The following is a 12445-nucleotide window of genomic DNA, read 5'->3' on the forward strand; positions in this document are numbered from 1 at the left end:
CCCCTCACCTCCTGGGTGTCACATTATATACCGTCCCCTCACCTCCTGGGTGTCACATTATATACTGTCCCCTCACCTCCTGGGTGTCACATTATATACTGTCCCCTCACCTCCTGGGTGTCACATTATATACTGTCCCCTCATCTCCTGGGTGTCACATTATATACTGTCCCTTCAACTCCTGGGTGTTGTGATAATATGGACACCCAATGCGTCTAATGGGTTAAAGTTTCTTAACATTCAGCCAGACGTATTGTTCTTATCTGTGCTAACTCATGTTTGCTTAGCTATTGTTTCTCCAGACCCTTCCAGTAATCATTGTATTGTAGTTGTGTATTGCTGATGTAATTACCTTAGTAGCCATTGTCTAGTCTGTGCATTCCAGACTACATGTATACCCTCAGTCTTTCTGTAGACATCATTTGGATGAACATTGTCCATGCAGCTTGAGATTCATCCAATGGGAGAGGCGATCTTGTCCAACCAATCGATGAGGACGCAGTGTATCCAAGTGGAAGGCTGTGGCTATAAAAGGGATTTATTTAAGCCACCAGGTGGTTGTTGATTGATGTGTATGATCCAGTCTAAGCTCTTAGGAGCTGACTAGAGGATCAGAATACCTTGTGGCTTCAATCTAGGGACTCCGGTTCCGGTTGGAGACCATATCCACAGCCTAGGGATTTCGACTCCGGCTGCCAGGATTGTAACATCATACCAGGACTACCTAAGGAGGACACTCAGGTTGGGACAGTTCAGTCACCTGGCTACAGACTTTGCGGACCTCAGCCAGCTTCCTAAATCTGGCATTATTCCTTTCTCGGTGGGTGCCCGCCAAAAGCGGGGTGCTGCTTGATTGGAGTAAATAGCCCTGGAACCTCTGAGGCATGGACATTCTAAATCCCTGGTGAGCAGCGGAAGGGTGAGACTCTGTTGCCTGTTACATTTGTGTGTTGCTGGTTATGTGTTATGTGCCGGTAATTGTTTGGGGATCCAATAAAGTGTAATTATTGTGGTTCCCTCACCCTGTGTTGTCTGAGTAGTGTTACGCCCACGGTTAAGGAGGCCGGCGTTCAGTTGGGATGAGCCCTGAGCCACGCTGTCTTTCTAAAGGCGGCTGGTTCAGTGGACAAGAGCACCCACTGCGCCCCGTGTCTCCACAGGTGTCACATTATATACTGTCCCCTCATCTCCTGGGTGCCACATTATATACTGTCCCCTCACCTCCTGTCACATTTATATACTGTCCCCTCATCTCCTGTGTCACATTATATACTGTCCCCTCATCTCCTGTCACATTATATACTGTCCTCTCATCTACCCTGTGTCACATTATATACTGTCCTCTCATCTCTTGGGTGTCATATTATATACTGTCCCCTCATCTCCTGTGTCACATTATATACTGTCCCCTCACCTCCTGGGTGTCACATTATATACTGTCCCCTCATCTCCTGGGTGTCACATTATATACTGTCCTCTCATCTACCCTGTGTCACATTATATACTGTCCTCTCATCTCTTGGGTGTCATATTATATACTGTCCCCTCATCTCCTGTGTCACATTATATACTGTCCCCTCACCTCCTGGGTGTCACATTATATACTGTCCCCTCATCTCCTGTGTCACATTATATACTGTCCCCTCATCTCCTGGGTGTCACATTATATACTGTCCCCTCATCTCCTGTTATATAGTCCCCTCATCTCCTGGGTGTCACATTATATACTGTCCCCTCATCTCCTGTGTGTCACATTATATACTGTCCCCTCCTCTCCTGGGTGTCACAATATATACTGTCCCCTCATCTCCTGTGTCACATTATATACCGTCCCCTCATCTCCTGTGTCACATTATATACCGTCCTCCTCTCATCTACCCTGTGTCACATTATATACTGTCCCCTCCTCTACCCTGTGTCGCATTATATACTGTCCCCTCACCTCCTGGGTGTCACATTATATACTGTCCCCTCATCTACCCTGTGTCACATTATATGCTGTCCCCTCATCTACCCTGTGTCACATTATATATTGTCCCCTCATCTCCTGTGTCACATTATATACTGTCCCCTCATCTCCTGTGTCACATTATATTCTGTCCCCTCATCTACCCTGTGCCACATTATATACCATCCCCTCATCTCCTGTGTCACATTATATACTGTCCCCTCATCTCCTGTGTCACATTATATACTGTCCCCTCATCTTCTGTCACATTATAAACTTAGGAAGTGTAGAAGTGATGCTCTGCAGAAAGGTCAGTGGTGTTATAATCTGCAGGGTATATCACCGTGTATAAGAGGTGGAGGAGCGATGTTCTGCGGAGAGGTCGATGGTGTAATAATCTTCAGGATATATCCCTGTGTGAGGTGGAGGTGCAATGCTCTGCACAGGGGTCAGTGGTGTAATACTCTGCAGTATATTACTATCAGAAGGTAGGAGTGATGCTCTGCAATATACCGGTATTACTATGAGGTTGGAGCAATACTCTGCAGAGGGGTCAGTGGTGTAATGCTCTGCAGTATGCTACTATCAGTTAATAGGAGCGATGCTCTGCAAAAGGGTCAGAGGTGTAATATTCTACAGTATATTACTATCAGGCGGTAGGAGTGATGCTCTGCAGTATATTACTAAATGTTGGTAGGAGCAATGCTTTTCAGAGGGGTCAGCAGTGTAATATTCTGCAGTATATTACTATGAGGAAGTAGGAGCGATGCTCTTCAGTATATTACTATCAGGCGGTAGGAGCGATGCTCTGCAGTCAGCGCTTGGCTTCAGACTGGTGTTACGCTATTGCCCTCTGGTGGCAGCCTGCAGTACTGCTCTGCCAGGTTCCTCTTTTCTTTTCCGAATCACCCACTTGGAAAATCCCCGCGAGGGGGAACAGAAAGGGGAAGAGACCCGTGCGGGTGGCTGCGGCTCCATCAGCGCCAGCTCTGCGCACACGCTGGGGTAACACCAGCAGGACTGTCGCTTTAAGAGAGCGCCGTCCTCTCCCCGCGGCCGCAGATACAGAACCTCAGGCCGGAAGGAAGGAGCGCTTCCTGGAGGCGACAGCAGAAGCATGTAGAAGTGTCTCTGTGAAGAGGGACTACAACAACCAGCACACAACATCTGTATTTCTGGGAGTGGTAGTTCTCCAGCCCCCGCTCGTCAGTAACTGCACACTGCACACCATTCACCAAAGGCATTTAATAGAACAGAACAAAAAGTACAAACTGTCCGCCCGGCCGAAGCAAGCGCGCGCCCCCCCCCCCCCCCCCACACACACCCCCACACACAGCGCGGCGGCGGACCCCCACACACAGCGCGGCGGCGGACCCCCACACACAGCGCGGCGGCGGACCCCCACACACAGCGCGGCGGCGGACCCCCACACACAGCGCGGCCACCATCTTCCCCAGTACTGATCTCAATAAATAAAGTCTATTGAAACCATCTGAGAACGGCCTGAGCCATGTCACTACACCCATAATGGCAGGAGAGCAGAGCCGGGGCCTGCGGGACACAGAAGCCTGGGCACCGGGCCACTTATAGCAACCAATCACTGCTCAGCTCAACATGAAAGCTAACTTCTGATTGGTTGCTATGGAAAACATTACTTATTCAATAAACTTTATTTATAAAAACATGGACAATCAGAGATCAGGCGCAAGAATGTTTTAGGATGGTGGGGGGAGTGAGGTGCGGAGAATACAGACACATGAGGAGGGGGGACCAGGACATAAATATACAGAGCAGACAGGTCTGACGTCCTCAGTTCACTTTCTGGCCACGGTTCAGAGTCTCGTATGTGGCCTTGTCTGTTGGTCCAAGACCCTGAAAACACAAAAAGTAATTATAGGACCCTCCCAAATATATCAAGGACTACAACTCCCAGCAGGAACAGCACATGATAATGCCCAGCATTAGCTATCTCCCCCCCCCGCTCCCTCCCTCCCCCCATGCGGTACAGTCTGGCTAACAGTGTATCTAATCCTCCCTGGTTTGGTACAGTCTGCCTAAAAGGTATATCTAATCCTCACTCGTGCATCTAATCCTACCCCATGAGGTACAGTCTGCTTAACAGTGCATCCAATCCTCCCTGGTGCAGTACCATCTGCCTAACAGTATCTAATCCTCACCGTGCTATACCGTCTGCCTAACAATGCATCCAATCTTACCCGTGCGGTACAGTCTCTAATCCTACCCCATGAGGTGCAGTGTATCTAACCCTCCCTGGTGTGGTACCATCTGCCTAACAGTATCCAATCTTCCCCTAGTGCAGTACCATCTCCCCAACAGTGCATCTAATCCTCCCTGATGCGTGTACAGTCTACTTAACAATGCATCTAATCCTCCCCGGGGTGGTACTGTCTGCCTGTGTATCTATTCCTCCCTAGTGCGGTACGGTCTGCCTAACAATGCATCTAATCCTCACTCCTGCAGTAGTCTGCCTAACAGTGCATCTAATCCTCCCCGGTGTGGTACTGTCTGCCTGTGTATCTAATCCTCCCCGCCTAACACTGCATCTAATCCTACACCGTGAGGTACAGTCTGCTTAACAGTGCATCCAATCCTCCCTGGTGCGGTACCATCTGTCTAACAGTATCTAATCCTCACCGTGCTGTACCGTCTGCCTAACAGTGCATCCAATCCTCCTCTGTGAAGTAGAGTCTGCCAGGGAATCTAATCCTTCACCATGCGGTACACAGTCTTCCAATCAGTGTAAGTACTGCACAAAGGAGGATTACAATCTGCCCAACAATGTACCTAATCCCCCGCCCTGCGGTACAGACTGCCGAGGAATATGTGATACTTACAGTGTAGACTCCTTCAGCCCCCTGTAATAAAACACAGATATACACAGATTAGTACACACACTGCGTGTAACAGACACAATGTGGGGAGCGCCCCCTCGTAGGGAACACACTGCGTGTAATAGACACAATGTGGGGACCGATCCCTCGTAGGGAACACACTGCGTGTAATAGACACAATGTGGGGACCGATCCCTCGTAGGGCACACACTGCGTGTAATAGACACAATGTGGGGAGTGCCCCCTTGTAGGGCACACACTGCATGTAATAGACACAATGTGGGGAGCGCCCCCTTGTAGGGCACACACTGCGTGTAATAGACACAATGTGGGGAGCGATCCCTTGTAGGGCACACACTGCGTGTAACAGACAATGTGGGGAGCACCCCCTTGTAGGGCACACACTGCGTGTAACAGACACAATGTGGGGAGCGCCCCCTTGTAGGGCACACAATGTGGGGAGCGATCCCTTGTAGGGCACACACTGCGTGTAATAGTGTGACGCCGCTGGACTATCAGGTTGTCACAGGGTATTGGCACAACCTATCCTTCCGTGCAGTATCCACCTCCCTCATGGTTCTGGGTCCCTAACCTAATGGTGCTGCCTCCAACAGCAAATCAAATCCTAGATGCACCCTGCACCAGACACACCTGACACACCAGTGGACGGCTTGAGTGGAATAGAGTCGCCCACCTGGGGGGGGGGGGGGGGGTGTAGTGTAGGCAGTCTGAGTGTGAGTAGTCAGGATGGTGAGAGGAGGTCAGGAGCAATGGCTACCAAGAGATGCTGTCTAGGTTGCAGACGGTGGTCTGGGCCTAGAGGAGTCGGACCCCTGATCGCAGGGGATTGCGGCTAGGTGTCAGGACCTGTTGAGGAGGACAACCAGCAGCTTAGCACTGTCACCGGTCCGGGACCGAAGGCACAGCGGGGTACGTGGAATCGGGGCATTAGCGCAATAGGGGTTAGGACTTTCCAACCCAAAACGGTCCAGAAAATCCCAAGCGTGAGCTCCTGAGAGCAAGCTCCCACACTTAGACACAGTGGGGAGCGGGGCCCGGCAAGTTTCAGACTACTGGGCCATCAAGTTGAAGTGAAACTTAGTGCCAGGAGGCAGGTCCCGGATCACCAGACAGCACCATAGGGGACGGGACCCGGAAGAGCTCTCCTCAGCGGCAGCGACACCCAGGGACTTTGTTTGCCCGGTTGTCAGCGTCTGCTTATGGCCTGAGTAAGAGAGCGACCTCTGCATCCCACACCCAGTCCCGGGGCATTCCCCCTACCCGTGGAGGGCTACGACACCTTGCTGCCCTACTTCATCACCCCGGGTGCTCCCAATGGCAACGGCGGTACTCCCAATTACCATACACCACGGGTGGCATCACGAACTATATCTAAATTCCCCTGTACATACTTCCCCTTCATTTGAGTTGCTGCACGACCCCGGGTCCAGAGAGCCTCGAGTCACAGCGAACCCGGATACGAGCTGCTCGGCTGCTTCCACGGGGGCGATACAATAGACAATGTGGGGAGCGCCCCCTTGTAGGGCACACACTGCGTGTAATAGACACAATGTGGGGAGTGCCCCCTTGTAGGGCACACACTGAGTCTAATAAACACAATGTGGGGAGCGATCCCTCGTAGGGAACACACTGCGTGTAATAGACACAATGTGGGGAGCGATCCCTCGTAGGGAACACACTGCGTGTAATAGACACAATATGGGGAGCGATCCCTCGTAGGGCACACACTGCGTGTAATAGACACAATATGGGGAGCGGATCCCTCGTAGGGCACACACTGCGTGTAATAGATACAATGTGGGGAGCAATCCCTCGTAGGGCACACACTGCGTGTAATAGACATTACTGAACTTCCCAAAAGTAAAATACTGTGAGACTATATAGAAGATGCAGCAGAGGGCACTGGAGAGGGACTGGACATGGGGGGGTGATAGGTCCACACTGCCGGGCACTGCTGCAGGGTTGGGTGGTGACATTGTTCCACACGCAGGTGGCAATCGGTCACACAGGTGCGACACTGGTATTATGGATGTGACCTTGCAGTGTGTGATTCTTGGCGGGGTCTCGCTCCTGCTGGCAACCACATATCTCTAAGCAGCGTTCACTGACAGCCATCAGTCTTACTATCTCTATATAACAGCACTGTCTAGCAACAATATCTGCCATCTCCCACCTTTCCCCCATTTCCCCACATCCGCCGTCACCCCGCTTTGCCCCATATCCGCCGTCACCTCGCTTTGCCCCATATCCGCCGTCACCCCGCTTTGCCCCATATCCGCCGTCACCCCGCTTTGCCCCATATCCGCCGTCACCCCGCTTTGCCCCATATCCGCCGTCACCCCGCTTTGCCCCATATCCGCCGTCACCCCGCTTTGCCCCATATCCACCATCACCCAGCTTTCCCCGGCTCTGTCCTCTCTGGTCAGAGGAGCTCGCACTCTACCTTGTACAGGAAGCAGCGGGGGAGGGGTCTGCAGCAGACAGCGTGGGGTACGGGAAGTGGTCAGCAGCCGCGGACAGCAGATTCTGCTTTCACTATGAGGTGGCTCTACATAATACGACTGCGGGGGAAGGGTGGCAGCGGTAGAGCGTCAGCTCCGTGGTTCGGTGGCTGCGCAGCCTCCTTACCTTCATCTCTATCTCGGCCTTCCCGATCTCGCTGTAGATCTGCTTCTCAGGGTGGTGCAGATGCTGCGGGGACAAGAGTCGTTAGTGTCAGGACACGGACGCTGTGCAGTCCTCCCAGGACGCCATATCAATCACCTCGTAAAGCCCTGCCCCTGGCTCCGCCTTCTTGGCTCTGGCCGTCTTCACCTGTAGGAAAGAAAAAAAAAAAAAAAAAGACCGAGGCAATGGGGGCTGTGAATAATACAACTCCTATCGGCAGCCACGTAAATGGTCAGGGACACGCAGAACCGCCCTTACCTTCAGGTGGCAGTAGAGAGCAGTGAGGACGATCCCGTAGAGGAAGAGGATGCCGTCCAGGATGTAGCAGATCTCCGGCTCTTGCATTCCCGCAGGTGATGGAGTAACGCCGCTCGCTCCGAAGATACTGCGAGAAAAATCCAGAGGTCCGAAAAACTGTGATAGCTTTACCTGCAGCTGCCTGACACTGAGCGCAGGATGTGTGGACTGCGCCAACTATAGAGGGGGGGGGGGTCTCCGACATCAAATCTCAATGTGGTCCGATATCGATAGGAAGTGGAGCCATCATGAAGGCAGCAGGAATGTAAGACCCTCATCCCCCGGACGAGGGGACCACCACAGAATACCCAAGAGGAGAATCCTAAGAAATAAGTGATGGGCGACGGAGCCGTTACCTTCCTGTACTCGCAGTCCGGCAGCAGAGCGTGGTTTGTGCGCAGTCCGAGCTCTGCAGGGCGGAAGGCTCCGTGTCCAGACCAATGCAGGAAGTGACTCTCCGCCCAGTGCCGCCGCAGAGAAACACAGAGGGGGGGGAGGGGGGGGTCTATTTTAGGTTTCGTAAGAAGAACATTTTAAGGAAATTGGAGGTTCCTTATTTTGCTCTGAATACAGGAAAGCGGCAGCTCTACTGCCCCCGACTGACACTGGTGTGAGCTGCCTCGTCCCGTCAGGGGGGGTCTCACTGCAGATCCAACATATAGCACCCCGGAGGAAGGGCCGCCGGCTGAAGCCACATCCATCCAATGTTACCCCCCCCCCCCCGTACATTACCAGCCACCCCCCCATACATTACCAGCCCCCCCCCGTACATTACCAGCCCCCCCCCCCCATACATTACCAGCCCCCCCCCGTACATTACCAGCCCCCCCCCGTACATTACCAGCCCCCCCCCCGTACATTACCAGCCCCCCCCGTACATTACCAGCCTCCCCCGTACATTACCAGCCCCCCCCCCGTACATTACCAGCCCCCCCCCCCCGTACATTACCAGCCCACCCCCCCCCCCCCCCCGTACATGAGCCTCCAGCTCAGACAACTCCCCCCGACACACATCAGCGGCGGCCATGACCACGCAGACGTTATCCATTAAGAAACCAGAGACTTTATTATTTTCAGACTTTTACAAGCACAATGTTAAATAAGGTCAGGATGGAGGAGAGGCGGCGGAGCGGGTGAGGGGCGACCTCCGCACCATCAGACCCGAGCCCATTATCGGTCCACTTCTCCAAACACGATATCCTGAGTCCCTACGAGAGGAGAAGCTGCGTCATTATCCAGAAGGAACACCCACTACACACCCCCCAACCCCGGCTGCGGCACTCACCGATGATGGCGACCACGTCCGCGAGCATGTGACCCTGAGACATCTTGTCTAAGCCGGCCTGGAACAGGGAAGGAGAGTTCAGGAGTTAACTATGGCCGACGCAAAGCTCCGGAAGATTGGGGGGAGGGGGGGGGGGGGGGGGAGAGGGGGCTTACCAGGTGGGCGAATCCGGGGGCCTTTATCTTACAGCGATACGGGCGGCTCGATCCGTCAGACACCAGGTAGACGCCAAACTCGCCCTGGACAGAAGAAGATGGAATCAGAAACGTCACCAGGATTTGGCACAAAAACAACACACACAAAAACAGCCCCAGATTCCCCTCCCCCGACCGCTGCACCTTTGGGGCCTCGATGGCGGTGTAGGTGGCTCCGGGGGGAACTTGGTAGCCCTCTGTGTACAGCTTGAAGTGATGGATCAGGGACTCCATGGAGCGCTGGAGGAGAAGCCATAAGTTAGTCTCCATTGCCGGCCACTGAGGGGCGCTGCGTGCGGTCCCCACCTGTCCTACCTTCATCTCCGACCTCTTGGGAGGAGAGATCTTGGCGTCATCCACCTTGATCTCACCCTCTGGCATCTTATTGAGACACTCGAGGATAATCCGCAGGGACTGGCGCATCTCCTCCACACGACACAGGTACCTGGGGGACAGATGGAGGGCCCTGGGGTCAGACTCTGCGATGGGGGGGGGGGGGGGGGGGGGTAATATTAAGCAGCTCCGCCTGCTCACCTGTCATAACAGTCTCCTTTAGATCCGATGGGGATGTCAAACTCCACCTGGTCATACACATCGTACGGCTGCGATTTCCGGAGGTCCCACTGGATCCCCGATCCTCGGAGCATCACCCCACTGCGGGGACACAACAAGGATCAGAGCAAGCGGTCACCTGTGGATGTGCTGATTACTTGAGACTCCAGAGGATAATAGAATTTCTGGATTATCAGACACAACTAAACCGTCCGATAATCCAGAATATCAATAATTCAGCACATCTCAGAAACCATTCCTACTGGATTTCAGGACTGAGCGTTACCTAAACCCGTAGTTCAGGGCGTCCTCGGCGGAGATCACTCCGATGTCCACAGTCCGGTTCTTCCAGATCCGGTTGTTTGTTAGCATCTGGAGGGCAAGAGAGGATTATGGGAGGTTTAATCTGCTCTGCCATACGGCGCCACCTGGGGGTGAGCAGGGGAGTGACACAGAAGATGAACACTGGGATGAAGGACGTAGTCAGGGCCCAAACCAGAGAGGACAGGAATACTCAAAATGGCAATTCGGTGCCTACAGGGACCCCCTCCTGCCATATGTGGGGGTCTGTCCCTCCCCAGTAACGTCTCCATCCTCACCTCCTCCAGCTCATCAATCCGCAGTGAGAAGTTCTTTATGAACTCGTAGATGTCATCCATCAGGCCGAGCGGCATGTCCTAGGAGACACAGGGCAAAGATTCAGCGGAGACCCCTCATATGTACAGGAGGGGGGAGAGGGGGCGGATAATGATACCTGGTGCACCCCCCCTGGCCGGACATAGGCTGCGTGCATCCGAGCCCCCGACACCCGCTCGTAAAACTCGAACATCTGCAAGAAAGTCAGATTCATGGTTATTGTCCGTGAGCGGAGAAGTGCGAGGAGCTGGAGGGATCGCATAACCCCTTCTCCACTCACCTTCTCTCGTTCCTCAAACATCCAGAAGAAGGGGGTCATGGCGCCCACGTCCAGAGCGTGGCAGCACACCGCCATCACATGGTTCATCACGCGGGTCAATTCCCCGAACAGCACTGGAAACATGGAAGGAAAGGTTAGTGCGTCCTCTGGTGGAGGCTTGTGGTCAGTACAGGAGCCCTCACCTCTGATCCACTGGGCCCGGGGCGGGGGCCGGATGTTCAGCAGCTTCTCCACTGCCAGGGAGTAGCACTGCTCATTGCACATCATGGAGACGTAGTCCAGACGGTCGAAGTACGGCAGCGCCTGTGGGGATGGGAGCCGCCGGTTACCAGGACTGCGGCCCCCCGCACCCTCCGCCCCCGGGGGGCTGCCCATTACCTGCAGGTAGGTCTTGTACTCGATCAGCTTCTCCGTTCCGCGGTGCAGGAGGCCCACGTGGGGGTCGCACTTCTTCACCGACTCCCCGCTCAGCTCCATCACCAGGCGGAGGACGCCGTGAGCGGCCGGGTGCTGGGGCCCGAAGTTAATGGTGAGGTTGGAGACTTCCTTCTGCGCCGGGGGGTCTTTATCTGTACAAGGGGCGAGAATGAGAACCTGAGCGACAGGCGGAGGGGTCCCAGCGCTCGTCATGGCGATGGCCATGGATACGGTGACCTTTGCACTGGGGATGTGCGGAGGAGACTCAGACCGCGGCATCTGAGGGGTTAAGGAGCCTCACTGGGACGTCGCTGGGTAATGAGGGGTTAATGAGGCGCTGTCGCCCTCCGGTCCTCACCGTGCCACGGGGCAGGCACCCATTTGGCGGTGACAGCGCTGGGGTACATGACGGCTCCGCTGTACTGCTCCACATACTCCATGTCCGGCTGCCATTGCTTCTCCCTACAAGAGAAAACACAACCAGCACTACAACTCCCATCCGCTGCACTGTGGGGGCCGCCATGCGGGGTGTCCCGGGAGCAGACGTGCACCCCTCCCCCCTCCCCTCATTACCTGACCGGCTGCGCCGCCGTCAGCCACCGCCCGGACAACACGCCTGAAGGTGCCCGCAGCCTTCCCACAGCTCTGAGCGCCGCCATCTTCCCCAGCGAACTGACAGCCGGGAACTTCCGGTCTACGGCTCCGGCTTCACCGCCGTAAGGAGACACAGCGCGACAACGCGCGGAGAGGACGCGATGTGATGACGCACTTCCTCCGCTTCTCGGAAGACATATTGGATAAGGGCAATTATGCCAGGACTGGTTCTGTACCAATATATGAAGCGTTAATAAAGTCATTTATATTGGTTTTGACACTTAAGAGAAACAAAGACAAATTAGAACAAAGTGGCCATTGTGTTGTGTCCTGTCATGTGGTCATTTTGTGTCTTGTCCTTGTTATGTCCTGTGTCTGTGTTGCGTCCTCTTTCCCAGTTGCGTTCTGTGTTCCTGTTGTGTGCTGTGGTTATGTTGTGTCCTGTGATTGTGTTGTATGTCTGTGTTGGGTCCTGTGACTGTGTTTTGTCCTGCAAAAGTGTTGTGTTCTGTAACCGTGTTACATCCTGTACCCGCATTGCCTCCTGTGACCACGTTGGGTCTTGTAACAAAGATGACAGCGCTCCTCCGGGTGAAAAAACATGCAATTCTTTATTCCATCAGTTGTATGACAGCAACGTTTCGACCTGGTGGTCTTTATCAAGCTTGCGTTGGGTCTTGTGTCCATGTTGCTTCCTGTGTC

The 12445-nt window shown here is 54.0% G+C and overlaps 2 protein-coding genes across 2 annotated transcripts; both read right to left on the reverse strand.

Annotated features, from left to right (window-relative positions):
• Positions 1-3276: 3276 nt before the first annotated feature.
• On the reverse strand, positions 3277-8246 carry FCER1G (Fc epsilon receptor Ig). The gene is made up of 6 exons (XM_075329602.1): positions 8142-8246; positions 7747-7873; positions 7585-7635; positions 7450-7512; positions 4804-4824; positions 3277-3820 (listed from the first exon to the last, which is right to left on the reverse strand). The coding sequence occupies exons 2-6, from the start codon at positions 7831-7833 to the stop codon at positions 3758-3760; spliced, it is 285 nt and encodes a 94-aa protein (XP_075185717.1). The 5' UTR covers positions 7834-7873; positions 8142-8246; the 3' UTR covers positions 3277-3757.
• Positions 8247-8825: 579 nt separating this feature from the next.
• Positions 8826-11882, reverse strand: NDUFS2 (NADH:ubiquinone oxidoreductase core subunit S2). The gene is made up of 14 exons (XM_075330641.1): positions 11723-11882; positions 11508-11611; positions 11111-11301; positions 10915-11035; positions 10733-10845; positions 10571-10645; positions 10416-10493; positions 10103-10188; positions 9799-9918; positions 9580-9709; positions 9409-9504; positions 9226-9309; positions 9071-9128; positions 8826-8993 (listed from the first exon to the last, which is right to left on the reverse strand). Exons 1-14 carry the CDS (start codon positions 11806-11808, stop codon positions 8956-8958), a joined length of 1380 nt encoding a protein of 459 aa, XP_075186756.1. The 5' UTR covers positions 11809-11882; the 3' UTR covers positions 8826-8955.
• Positions 11883-12445: the final 563 nt, after the last annotated feature.

Source organism: Anomaloglossus baeobatrachus, chromosome 12 (genome assembly GCF_048569485.1).
Source record: "Anomaloglossus baeobatrachus isolate aAnoBae1 chromosome 12, aAnoBae1.hap1, whole genome shotgun sequence".
Taxonomy (NCBI): domain Eukaryota; kingdom Metazoa; phylum Chordata; class Amphibia; order Anura; family Aromobatidae; genus Anomaloglossus; species Anomaloglossus baeobatrachus.

What these genes read in the sequence shown, in the direction of transcription:
- FCER1G (XM_075329602.1), bottom strand. Translation starts at nt 7,833, where the DNA reads ATGCAAGAGCCGGAGATCTGCTACATCCTGGACGGCATCCTCTTCCTC. An exon ending in CTCTCTACTGCCACCTGAAG is followed by an intron (nt 7,636 to 7,746) that starts GTAAGGGCGGTT and finishes TCTTTCCTACAG; the next exon opens with GTGAAGACGGCCAGAGCCAA. An exon ending in GGGCTGAAGGAGTCTACACT is followed by an intron (nt 3,821 to 4,803) that starts GTAAGTATCACA and finishes TTGTGTTTTCAG; the next exon opens with GGTCTTGGACCAACAGACAA.
- NDUFS2 (XM_075330641.1), bottom strand. Translation starts at nt 11,808, where the DNA reads ATGGCGGCGCTCAGAGCTGTGGGAAGGCTGCGGGCACCTTCAGGCGTG. An exon ending in GGATTGATGAGCTGGAGGAG is followed by an intron (nt 10,189 to 10,415) that starts GTGAGGATGGAG and finishes CTTGCCCTCCAG; the next exon opens with ATGCTAACAAACAACCGGAT. An exon ending in CCAAGAGGTCGGAGATGAAG is followed by an intron (nt 9,505 to 9,579) that starts GTAGGACAGGTG and finishes CTTCTCCTCCAG; the next exon opens with CGCTCCATGGAGTCCCTGAT.